Genomic DNA, 12,994 nt, shown 5'->3' with positions numbered 1-12,994 from the left:
TGCATGTGATTGTGTGGATGTGTGTACTTGTGCATGTGAGTGCGTGCACGCTGGTGTGTGTGTGTGTGAACTTAACGTTTTTTAGCTTTTTTAGTCTGACTGGTTGATTGGCTTATCGTGTGCTCCTTATCAGGACAGGAAGCCAGTGTTAATGGATAGATGGATGGGGGAAGTACTTCTACAGGCAACTTCTGTTTGGAAGGAAAGAAAATCCGGAGAGAAAGAGAGAAGAAGAAAGAAACTAAAAGACAGGTGAGCTGAAGAATTTGAGAAAATTGAGATCGATCCAATATGCAAAGTGGGAAAGACAAGACAATCGATAGAAAGTGGAGAGCGATGGATTGAGACAGAGCAGATAGAGAGAGGGAGAGATACATAGCAGAGAGAAAGAGAGAGAGAGCAGAGAGAGAGAGAGAGAGCAGAGAGAGAGAGAGAGAGAGCAGAGAGAAAGAGAGAGAGAGCAGAGAGAGAGACACACCGAGCAGAGAGACAGAGAGAGAGAGCAGAGAGAGAGAGAGAGCAGAGAGAGAGAGAGAGCAGAGAGAGAGACATACCGAGCAAAGAGACAGAGAGAGAGCAGAGAGAGAGAGAGAGCAGAGAGAGAGAGAGAGAGAGCAGAGAGAGAGACATACCGAGCAGAGAGACAGAGAGAGAGAGCAGAGAGACATACCGAGCAGAGACAGAGAGAGAGAGAGAGAGAGACATACCGAGCAGAGAGACAGAGAGAGAGCGAGAGCAGAGAGAGAGACATACCGAGCAGAGAGAGCAGAGAGAGAGAGCAGAGAGAGGGAGAGCAGAGAGAGACATACACAGACCAGAGAGACAGAGAGCATAGAGACAGAGCAGAGAAAGAGAGGGGGTGAGAGATAGACATACACAGACCAGAGAGATAGAGAGCAGAGAGAGAGCAGAGAGATGGAGCAGAGAGAGAGAGAGAGAGAGACAGAGCAGAGAGAGAGAGCAGAGGGCAGAGCAGAGAGACAGAGCAGAGAGTCAGAGCAGAGAGAGAGAGTAACTGTTCTCCTGAAGTCAACCTGATCTCCCACTCTGCATACGTGTGGCGTGCACATCTGCAGGTGGATGTTGGCATTCAGAGCAGGGGCTTGAGCGGCCATGAATCTTTTAAAGGGCCGACACACCAGGTCACTTCCTGGGTCGTGTTGCCGCGGGCCACCTCTGTAAATATATTTCTGGACAGAGACGAAACATCGAGGTCGATTTCCTGGGCTGGTTTTTCGTCAACGGACGTCAGCAGCATGTGTGATGAAGATAGTTCTCTCGCGATTTCCGAAATTTTCCCATGGGGATCAATAAAGTACCTTCGACTATCTCTTTCTATTTCCAACACACGCACTTCTCTTCCTTACTTCCTTCTCCCGCACGCGTAGATCACACCAAATGTCGTCTTCAATCGAGACGTTGATCGCTCCGTGTAAACAGATGGATCGTCTGTACCGAAGAAGAATTCCATTGATGTACTGAGCCCAACAGCGTACATTTTATCCAAGTGTTTTTGGCCAACTGTCAAAACCGGTTTAATGATGCGGGTTGCGAGCTGTGGGTGGAGGCTAGTCTGCAGGTGTCATCTTCAAAAACACGCTTCTGTCTGGCTGTGTTTGGAACACATAACTCTGAGAACTTTTTAATGACTGAAGAAGGCAGTGTAACATTACTAATGAAGATGGAAGCACAGTATGGTTGGATGGGAAGAAGTGAGGGGACAGCAAGAGGAAAATCTAGAGAATGTGGAGAGAGAAACAAGAAATACTGAGAGATATTGCACAGCCAACAAACAGAATGTGGAGAGAGTGAGGACAGCGTTCCTCTTGCTGTGTAATGATTTTGGCTCCAGCTCAACCCTCTGCATCTGGTCTGAGCGAGCGCCAAACTCCCATCTCCTCAAACTAATGGAAATCGCCTTTCTCTTCCTTGGGGCAAACATAAATCCCCTCCACCCCACACACACACAAAACCCTGAGCCGAGCTTGCAGAGCCATAAACTAATTGGTGGAGATGTTACTTATTTATGAATGCAACACTGTGTGTGTGTGCGTGTGCAACAGAAACAAAGTCTTCAAGTAGTTTAGTACTTAAACTGACAGCCAGCGGGCCTTGCATTGCGAACAGGTTAATGAACACATTATTCAAAATGTAATTATTTTAAAATAACAATGACTCAAACCATTTGGTTCAGTGTGATTGAATAAACTTGTACTTAACAGTACAACTATGGAATGTGGAGAAACAGGATTCAAAGGAACAAGTGATCATATTCTGAAACATCTTTTACTTAAAAGAATTTACAACACATACTGGCACCACTTTAAAGTTTAAATGGCATTTTTCTTTTGCACACGTTTTCTTTGTTTGTACATACATACACACACAATATGTGTCCTTCTATTTCAAAAATAAAATAAAATCATGCGCAAAATCTTTTTTTCAAGGGAACAAATTGGGACATATTTCTATTCTGAGATCCTGGCCCTGCAGCTGAGATGGAAAGGAAGGGTTGAAGTTGTCTTGAGAAGCAAAACCAAGTCGATTTTCTATTTCCAGACCTGGACCAATCAAATTCAAACACCCCCACCAAAAAAGCCAGAGGCAAACGGTTTGACCTTGCTTAGTTAGCAACGATAGTTGTCCAGTGACCCAAATCAAGTTCACCCAAAGCCCCAGGACTCATCATCTCCACAAAGGGAAAAGACTAAAGATCATGGAGAGAAAACTGAAACCATCCTCGGTGCCAAAAGACAGTTTATAACAGCTGAACTGTGGCTGATGATGACGAACACCCTCCTCAGTAAAGAGGGGGAAATAAACACAACCTGATGAAGCCAAAACTCGAGGGATTTTTTTTTTGTCTTTCAAAAATGATTTAAAACTGCAACGTCATGTCCACTACTGCTAAAGCAAGATAACACCTCAGTCTGTATAAACGTCCAAATGAGCTTATTATCAAGGTGTATGTGTTCTGAAATCAATACAAAAAAACTACAAAGAAACACGTAGAACATCACCCTATAAACCTGATGACATCGTTAGTTTGTCGAGGGAGTCCGACTGTCAGAAGTATCCTTGAGGGGTCACACTCCACCGAGACGCAACGATTTGTCCCGTCGCCGCGGTTCAGCCACCGGTCACGTCGAACATCGGGTGTGTTTTTAGACGGCAGTATTAGAGCATGTCGTTTAAGGTTGGGGAGGGCTGGTTCAATCGACTCTAAGGATGAAAACCCAGACTATATCAACTATGGTTCTGAAGGCTTCAACAGAGGCAGGGGGGGTGAGATTCCTGCCTCTGTCGGCAGACCCGGGGTTAGAGGCAGCAAGACTCACACTGAAACATAATGCTAGTCAGACTGAGAAGGGGCGTCTATTTCTACTACCGAAGAGGAACCCCTCTTCCTTTTCCTCTTTCTGCTACCGGAGACGCGAGTTTGAGGTCGCTACGCGACACTGGGCCTGTCTGGGGCACGTGGGGAGTCAGGCTCCTCAGATTTGGCATGTAAGATGGGAGGGGGGGGGGGGGGGAGGGAGGGAAGGGGGGGGGTGGAGGGAGGAGAATGAGATGGAGGGGGGCCGGGGGATGGAGGGAGAAACTGAGTCCATGGAAGGAGACAAAAGCAAAGGAAAAGAGGTTAGAATGAGAGGAAGAGGATGAGAAAAAGAGGGCGAGAGAGGGGCGAGTGAGAGAAAAAAGGAGAGAGAGAGCGGATGAGAGAAGAGAGAGCGAGGGGGGGGGGGTGGAGGAGGAGTGTGAGTTTAAGCTGTCCCCCCAGCAGGGGGCCCCGCAGGAGCTGCCGATGGTAACGTTGTTGCCGATGGTAACGTTGTTGCCGATGGTAACGTCGTTGCCGATGGTAACGTCGTTGCCGATGGCAACGTCATGTTCAGGGACTTGCCTCTGTGTCTCTGACCCCCTCTTCTACGACCTCCACCTCCTGACTTGGGCTGGGGGAGGGAGGGGGAGAGGGGGGGAGAGAAAGGGAGAAAAGACAGATTTATTAGGTTTTTCTTCTTTTTTTTGCAGATGCTTTAACCCACAGCATGCACAAATAAGTGTATACAGCAGAATATCAAGGATCAGAAGTGCAAAGTAATAAGTACTAAGGCAGAGTACTAACTAGTGCTTAGTACTAGGACATAGTACTAACTTGTGCTTAGTACTAGGGCATAGTACTAACTAGTGCTTAGTACTAGGGCATAATACTAACTAGTGCTTAGTACTAGGGCATAGTACTAACTAGTGCTTAGTACTAGGGCATAGTACTAACTAGTGCTAAGTACTAGGGCATAGTACTAACTAGTGCTTAGTACTAGGGCATAGTACTAACTAGTGCTTAGTACTAGGGCATAGTACTAACTAGTGCTTAGTACTAGGGCATAGTACTAACTAGTGCTTAGTACTAGGGCATAGTACTAACTAGTGCTTAGTACTAGAGTATTTCATTGGTCAGAGTAATGTTCTGTATTTACTACCCACATCGAAGTCATGAAAACGTATCTTTACATTGCGAGCACAAACACAGAGAGAGTGCAGTGGAGAAGCTGGGAATGTTGAGGACTGTTAAATTCCGATAACTACACCTTAGAAGGCCGGATTAACAAGATGTCAAAATTGGGGTTATATTACCAGGGGAGCAGAGTTTAAAATAGCATGGCTATGGCTGCTACCCACATCAAAGTTATGAAAGAGCATCTTCACAAACACAGTTTTCAGGCTTAGCCATGCTAAGCATGTTCCCAATGCAAGCACAGAGAGTGCTTGCAGAGGAGCTGGGACAGGAGTCTCCCAGCAGTGTTAGCATGTTGACTCACACCAACCACCACGGCCTCTACTACGTACCTTTACATGTAGTCATGTAGCAGAGCCCCTAACCAGAGCGACTTACAGTAACCACAGGGAAAATCCCCCCCGAGGCAAGTAGGGTGAAGTGCCTTGCCCAAGGACACAACGTCATTTGGCACAGCCAGGAATCGAACCTGCAACCTTCAGATTACTAGCCCGATACCCTAACCGCTCAGCCACCCTATCCATTTACACTACAACTCACCACCATTAAACAATATAAATGCCGTTAACCTGTAGAGATATCACTATGCTAGTTAAAGTGCTAATTATTGGTAAATAATTAATTCAATGAAAAGTTAAGAACTGCTAGTATTATTTAACTGTAGCGGTTGTGTTCGTCTTCATGTTCATGTTTCATGTCAGAGTGTTCCTAGCTGTTCTAAGTTCAAAGTGTTCTTGTTGTTTAGCCCTTGTGCTGCCTTCGGGTCACATGACCAAAAGGTTCATAACGAACCATCGTTGTGTTTACCCAATTTTACCCAATACAAAAGCAAATAAAAATAATTTTCTTTTAACCTTCGCAATGTGGGGGATCTGAGACAGCCCAACGGTTAAAAGAAAATGCTTCACTTTGTTTTTGTATGCGGTAAAGTTGTCGCAAACGAAGGTGGGTCACAATGACTGATGGGTCAGAATGACCCGAGGAGAACACAAGGGTTAGTGAAGGTTAATAACTTAACCCAAGTCTTACTGATCTTGGTTGTCATTGAGTGTTCTTGTTGTTTAGTGAAGGGGAAGATCCTATGATGTCTTATCGATTTTTGCTTCTGGTTGAATGGATGGTATAAGTTCAATGAAAGTTATTTGATGATCAGGTATTGCTGATCTCTAGCAGGTAGAACTCTTCCTGTAGTTCAGGGAAGGTTAACAGCCTGTTTACCTTGTTCTCCTTGTTGCTGTCCTTACATAGGGCCTCCTCCTCCCCCACTGTCTACCGCCACGACGAGGGAGGGAGGGACAGACGAGGGAGGGAGGGAAGGACAGACGAGGGAGGGAGGGACAGACGAGGGAGGGAGGGACGAGGGAGGGGGGGACAGACGAGGGAGGGAGGGAGGGACAGACGAGGGAGGGAGGGACGAGGGGCGAGGGAGGGAGGGACAAGGGAAGGAGGGAGGGAGGGATGAGTTAACGAGAGGGAGGGGTGTTTATAACGGACAGAGCGCAGGCGAAATGGGGTTGGAGGGGGAGATGAGAAGGTCGGAGGTTATGGAGGAGAGGGTCGTAAACAAGGGATGATGAGGGAGGAGGTCATGGAGGGTTAGGGTTGGACAGAGCGAGCGAGGGGGTGGACAGAGCGAGCGAGGGGTTGGACGGAATGGGAAGAGCTCAAGGAAGGGAGACGGTTTGGGAGGAAGGTGATTAAAGAATGGAAGTATGAAGGAGGATGAAAGAAGGAGGGAGGAGAGATAGAACAGAGAGGAAAGGGGGAGTGAAAGAGTTAGTCAGTTTGAAAAGTGAGACAGAAGCAAGAGAGACAAGGTTCTACCATTACTCCCCCCCTCCCCCCCCCCCTCCTCCCCCCCCACACACACACAGAGCTATCCCACGTGTCCTATCTGGCTCCACAGTTCTAAGCCCCTCCCCTTCCTGCTCACCGGCAGCAGTCCTGTGTTGGGACTGGCCGGCCGTGCAGTGGACCCTGCCTCCTCATTGGCCGCCTGGCCGTCCTTCAGGGCCTTCTTACTGGACTGCAGCTTCATCTGCTGGGCCTTGGCGGCCTGGCTGTTGACTGACTGGAGCAGCTGGGGGTACGGAGGGAGGGAGTAGGAGAGGAGGGGGGAGAGAGGAGAGAAAAGGAGAGTATATTCATGTTTAATCCAGTATATAGCATAACCATGTAGACCATGTTTAACCCAGTGAGCCCCCTACCTTGGTGATGGTGCCCCCTACCTTGGTGATGGTGCCCCCTACCTTGGTGATGGTGCCCACAGCCTTGGTGATGGTGCCCCCTACCTTGGTGATGGTGCCCCCTACCTTGGTGATGGTGCCCCCTACCTTGGTGATGGTGCCCCCTACCTTGGTGATGGTGCCCCCTACCTTGGTGATGGTGCCCCCTACCTTGGTGATGGTGCCCCCTACCTTGGTGATGGTGCCCCCTACCTTGGTGATGGTGCCCACAGCCTTGGTGATGGTGCCCCCTACCTTGGTGATGGTGCCCACAGCCTTGGTGCGGCCCTCCCTGAACACCAGCCTCTGGTCTGGGTGCAGGTACTCCGGGGTCTTGATGAAGCGGAAGTGGACCGCCGCCTTGTCCCCCGTCCTTAGACAGTCCCTGTTCATGGTCAGGATGGTGGCTGTCTGCCTGATGCTGCCACAGTGGACTGGAGAGGGAGGGAGGGAGGGAGGGAGGGAGGGAGGGAGGGAGGGAGGGAGGGAGGGAGGGAGGGAGGGAGGGAGGGAGGGAGGGAGGGAGGGAGGGAGGGAGGGAGGGAGGGAGGGAGGGAGGGAGGGAGGGAGGGAGGGAGGGAGGGAGGGAGGGAGGGAGGGAGGGAGGGAGGGAGGGAGGGAGGGAGGGAGGGAGGGAGGGAGGGAGGGAGGGGGTGTATGAGAACAAAAGGAAAGTTGATGAGATATGATGGTTGTGTGCAAGTGACAGTGACTCACAGAGAGCGAGAGAGAGAGAGAGAGCGAGAGAGCCAGAGTGTGCGCGTCTCACCCATGGCCTGGTAGCGTGGGGATATGGTGGTGGGGTGGTGCAGGACCAGGATCTCAGCCTCAAACTCCCAGGTGGCCTGAGGGGTCAGCTTGGGAGAGATCATCACCATGCCCTTCCTGATGGAGGAGCGCTTGATCTGGAGGGAGAGAGAGAGACCATGGGGAGGAGAGGATGGGGAAAGGAGGGAGAGAAGAGAAGACAAAACACAAAAAGACAAAAGTAAGTGAGGGAGGGTGGTACAAGCACGTCTTTATCCGAGGAAAACCCCCACACTGACACACACACACCTTCTTGAGGGCGAAGGAGGCGGTCTGGCCGCCCCTCACTTCCTTGACGGGCATCCTCTTGCGGTGGATGGATTTGACGGCCAGGGGGAGGAAGCTGCCCAGGGGGTCGGGGCCCAGGAGTAGCGTGTCGTTCAGGCGGATCAATCCACGTAACGTAGTCCCCGACACCACTGTGCCCACGCCCTGGGAGAGAGAGGGACCCGGTCAGGGGGCTGCTGTGTGTTTGTGTGTGCGTGTGTGTGTGGGGGCGTGTGTGTCTGTGTGTGTGTGTGTGTGTGTGGGGGGGGGGGGGGGCTGACCGGTACGGAGTAGGTGTCATCTATCTGGAACTCTGCGGGCTCGTCGTCGCTGTAGGACGTCCTGGAAGAGAGAAGGTTCAGGAACATCTTCAGCAGCTCCATGTTCTCCCCCGACACGTTGGAGATCTGGAAGATGGGACACATTCTGGAGGGAGGGAGAGACAGAGAGAAGAGAGCGAGAGCGAGAGCGAGAGCGAGAGAGAGAGAGAGAGAGAGAGAGAGAGAGAGAGAGAGAGAGAGAGAGAGAGAGAGAGAGAGAGAGAGAGAGAGAGAGAGAAGAGAGAGAGAGAGAGAGAGAGAGAGAGAGAGAGAGAGAGAAGAGAGCGAGAGAGAGAGAGAGAGAGAGAGAGAGAGAGAGAGAGAGAGAGAGAGAGAGAGAGAGAGAGAGAGAGAGAGAGAGAGAGAGAGAGAGAGAGAGACAGAGACAGAGACAGAGAGAAGAGAGCAAGAGAGAGAGAGAGAGAGAGAGAGAGAGAGAGAGAGAGAGAGAGAGAGAGAGAGAGAGAGAGAAGAGAGAGAGACAGAGAGAAGAGAGCGAGAGAGCGAGAGAGCGAGAGAGCGAGAGAGAGAGAGAGAGAGAGAGAGAGAGAGAGAGAGAGAGAGAGAGAGAGAGAGAGAGAGAGAGAGAGAGAGAGAGAGAGAAAGGTGGGATAGAGAGTCAGTCTCAACCCTGGTGACATCATCAGCCCGCGACACCCTCCCTCTCCCCGCACTACCTCTCAGAGCAGAAGTTGGAGGCGGTGACGATGACATCGTCCTTGTTCTGCACCAACACAGGGATCTTCCTGCAGCCTGGAGACTTGAGTAACCTTTGTAACAGCTTCAGGGTCTCTGAAGTCACACACACACACACACACACACACACACACAGTTCCAATCACACACACACACACACACACACACACACACACACACACACACACACACAGTTCCAATCACACACACACACACACACACGGTCATTCCACCACACTGACCTCCTGTCCTCCCTGAGCAGTTCCACGTCATCATTTCACAGTCTCACAGGCTGTGAGCTCGTGAATCCAGTCGGGTGTAAGAGTGACGTGAAGGCTGACCTTGGAGGATGTTGGCAGGACACATGTCTATCTTGGTGACCACCACGAACACAGGCACGTTCAGGGCCAGGGCCAGCCCCAGGTGCTCCTTGGTCATGCCCACGATGCCCGCGTTGCTGCCCACCTGGGGAGGGAGGGAGGGAGGGAGGGGGGAGGGAGGGAGAGAGGGAGAGAGGGAGAGAGGGAGAGAGGGAGAGAGAGAGGGTGGGAGTGAGGGAGGCAGGGAGGCAGGGAGGGAGGGAGGGAGGGAGGGAGGGAGGGAGGGAGGGAGGGAGGGAGGGAGGGAGGGAGGGAGGGAGGGAGGGAGGGAGGGAGGGAGGGAGGGAGGGAGGGAGGGAGGGGAAAGGACAGAATGAGAAGTTATCCACTGAGTCCAGTAAACACCCTTGACACACACAAACACACACGCTCCTTCCTCTCACCATGAGCATGCAGAAGTCGGGCAGGTGTCCGGTCATGCCGAACACGGTGGTCTTCAGGTACTTCTCGTGGCCGGCCAGGTCTATGAAGGTGATTACCTTGGACGACTTCTCGCAGATCTTAGTCCAGTCTAGACTGCCCCCGTGGCTGTCAGGCTTGTTCACCACCTGGAGGAGGGGGAGGGGGAGGGCGAGGAGGAGGAGGAGGAGGAGGAAAAGGAGGAGGAGGAGAGAGAGATATTGATGTGGTGGGAGGGAGAGAGAGAGAGAGACAGGAAATGAAAAGAAAGAGACAAATCGTAGTAGGCAAAATATAATAATAATCAACACCACCTTCACAGCTCCCTCACCTGCCCGCCCTAGTCTGGTCTTCCCCCCCCTCACCTGGCCCTCGTGGTCGAAGCCCAGGATGTCGTTCCCCACGCTGCTGGTGCGCCCGCTCTCCATCTCGTGCTTGTGTCGGAACAGCTTCTGGCGGGCGAAGCCGCGCCCGTTGTCCAGCTCGCCGTGGGTCAGCACGCCCAGCAGGGTGCTCTTCCCCGCGTCCACGTTCCCCACCACCGCCACCCTGCAGGGGGGGGGGGGGCACGCATGGGGGAGAGGGAGATGAAACAGGAAGTAGAAGGGGAAAGACAAAGAGACAAAGAAAGACACAGAGACATAGAGAGAGAGACAGAGTGACATAGAGAGACAGGGTGACATAGAGAGAGGAGAAGGATGTGAGGAAGACAAACATCGCTCGGTGAAACACAAGAGTAACACACAAGGACACAAGACCTGGCTCGTGGTCCACCTCCCTCCCTCCCCCCCCCCCCTCCCTCCCTCCCTCCCTCCTTCCCTCCTCACCTGACTTCCAGGAAGTCCTGCTCTCCGACCCTCCTCCTGATCAGGTAGTCTCGTACCCGGCCGCCTGCGTCCGTGCGATCTCTCAGCAGGATGAGGTCTGCCTCGGTCTGCTCGCACAGGGACTGGACCGTTGCCACGGACGCCTCCATGTCCTTCTCATCCAGACCATAATCTCCACCGTCTGAGGGAGGGGAGCGAGGGAGGGAGGGGAGCAAGGGAGGGAGGCAGGGAGTTGTGATAAAGAGCAGAAGGGAGGTATGTAAGATTGAAGCCTAAACATGTACAGTTTAGCTAAACCAGAACCAACAGTCAGGGACAGCTTTGGGATATCTGAACCAGACAACCAAAGCATTATCCAACCAGTCAACCACCCTCGCCAAGAAAACATCCATCCAGCTCGTTGACCAACAACATTCATCCAGGCAGGCAATAGACAAACCAACTAGCTGACCTCCAGCCATCCAACCTACCCCAATGATCCAAACAGAGCCAGTCAAACATCACCACCACCCCCCCCCCCCTCCTAACTAACTGAGCAAGACAGCGTTTTCCCCTGACCATCTAATCAGCCAGCCAGCCTAGGGCCTGACAGGCATATAGCCCTTTCACACACGCGACCTTTGACCCCCTCAGGGTCACATGGGTCAGACAAGTTGCTGGAGTGGACAGAAAATAGACACAGGCGGCAACAAAGACTTCTGTTGGAATTAGGGGGGGGGGGAGGGGTTCTTCTGGGCTGGCTAAGCACTAACAACTGGTGTTGGACCAGGTTAATGCATGAGTTAGCCGCTACGCTAGCTCAGTGCTCGCTAAGTGGAGTACCACAGGGGCCTGCATGTGTTTTCTTTATGTGGGGATATCTTCCAGACGACACAACATGTTGACATAAAGACGAGTTGATGAGGCAACTGTGTTGAGCTCTCAGATGAGCTGGAGAGGAGTGACTGCTGCTCAGCTCTCACCTGAACCTACTCCCACCGCGTAGATGGTCTCTCCGCAACCCTCTTCCATCCTCTCCCGGAGTTGCCGTAGTAACGAGTCGTACTGTTCTCCTGTGGGACTGACGAGAGCCATCTGAGAGGCGCATGAGAGACAGAAACGGAGAGAGAGAGAGAGAGAGAGAGAGAGAGAGAGAGAGAGAGAGAGAGGAGAAATGAAGGAGGAGAAAGGGAGGCAGAGAGAAGGAGAAATGGAGAGACAGAAGGATGGAGGGATAAAGAAGGAATGAGATGCAGAGAAATAGGGAGGGAAAGAAATTGAATGATACGTTTTAGTAAAAGATGCGTACTCAGAACACTATGCTGATACAATAGTGTTTCTAAAGGGTATTCTCTGGACACGCAAACAAAACAAGCCTTGACTTAGCCCCATGAATACGTCTACAGTGAATAATAACGACATCTCTTAAATTATTCCCGGTGTCTTCGTATTTCTATAATGTAGGCCTACGTGGTGTAGGTAAATAAAGTGATTTTAACGTAAAACGTTTTCGGTGTGGTCAACTGTGGTTACCAGCTGGCTACAGTTATGGCGACATACGTGTCATTCATTGAATGTTTTGACTGGGACGAAACGTGTTCAGTGTTTACAGTGTTTAAAAAAACATCAGTACAAACGGCTACCTAATAGAAAACAACTGAAGTGACATAATAGTCGAATGTGTTAATACGGGTGACTGTTTAAATCATTCAATCTCGCATGCATGTAGTCAGCGGCCTACCTTGCTAGTAAAGTCTAAATGATCCTTGGAGTCGCCGTTGGTATCCTCGCCGTCATCGTAGCACTCCGCGCCGCATGGGTCATCTCCACATCCCCGGTCCGGAGCGAACATGCAAGCTGGTACCACAGATTCCGCGGAAGGTATTGCACTCGGGTTTAATCCCGGCTCTGTCGCTAACGACGCCATTTCCCTACACCTGGAGAAAATAAAGTAATGCGATGAAAATTCAACACAGACTAGACAGTTTTAACGTGCATGAAGATGAAGCTAAATAGCTGTACAGTAATCCTGTAGCTAGGATAGCTAACGTGTTAGCCTAGCTATGCCACTAGCTAGCGTCAACAACCAGGTCATTTGGAATGTCTACGTTGCATTGCTTGAATGGATTTCTTACAGCATATTCAACATATAGAACTTTGGCTTGGTCTGTCAATGTACATACTTTGTTTTACTTGCTATACTAGTGAAAACGATTAATTCATTTGACATACCAGAAGTAGCCGTGAACATGCAACGTTGGCTCTTCTTGGTTTGTATGCAGTTTTGTCGAAAACACGCCCCTAGGTGAAATAGAAAACTCTGATTGGCTACTGTAGTCCAACCTCTGCTTATTTGACTTTAAAAAAAAGTATTTACCAAACAAATTATCTGACTAAAAAGCGTCACAAATGTCACAAATATTACAGGATGTAGTCAATCATAGTCAATTAAAAATAATCAATCATACCCAACAAGAAAGATGCCAATCTATTATATATTTTTTGTAAATTGTTTAAAAGGACAAATATTTCAACTGTGCACTAGATGGCATTATTGTCCACCATGGACATACCTGAT

General features: G+C 50.5%; 1 protein-coding gene across 2 annotated transcripts; it reads right to left on the bottom strand.

The window, feature by feature from the left end:
• Window positions 1-3,562: 3,562 nt before the first annotated feature.
• Window positions 3,563-12,764, bottom strand: gtpbp1l (GTP binding protein 1, like). Of its 2 annotated transcripts, none has more exons than XM_084685678.1 (14): window positions 12,649-12,764; window positions 12,158-12,353; window positions 11,400-11,511; window positions 10,438-10,618; window positions 9,976-10,159; window positions 9,595-9,759; window positions 9,173-9,296; window positions 8,813-8,927; window positions 8,097-8,241; window positions 7,798-7,980; window positions 7,511-7,646; window positions 6,997-7,175; window positions 6,450-6,596; window positions 3,563-3,953 (listed from the first exon to the last, which is right to left on the bottom strand). In XM_084685678.1, the coding sequence occupies exons 2-14, from the start codon at window positions 12,341-12,343 to the stop codon at window positions 3,765-3,767; spliced, it is 2,046 nt and encodes a 681-aa protein (XP_084541804.1). In that variant the 5' UTR covers window positions 12,344-12,353; window positions 12,649-12,764; the 3' UTR covers window positions 3,563-3,764. The 2 variants fall into 2 exon arrangements, with proteins under 2 accessions (XP_084541804.1, XP_084541805.1); XM_084685679.1 differs by lacking the exon at window positions 3,563-3,953 and adding an exon at window positions 4,425-5,785.
• Between the last annotated feature and the right edge of the window lie 230 nt (window positions 12,765-12,994).

Source organism: Hypomesus nipponensis, chromosome 21 (genome assembly GCF_054491055.1).
Source record: "Hypomesus nipponensis isolate SF chromosome 21, ASM5449105v1, whole genome shotgun sequence".
NCBI classification, from domain to species: Eukaryota; Metazoa; Chordata; class Actinopteri; order Osmeriformes; family Osmeridae; genus Hypomesus; species Hypomesus nipponensis.
Note: the sequence above shows the minus strand (reverse complement) of the source record. Positions and strands in the feature narration are given on the sequence as shown.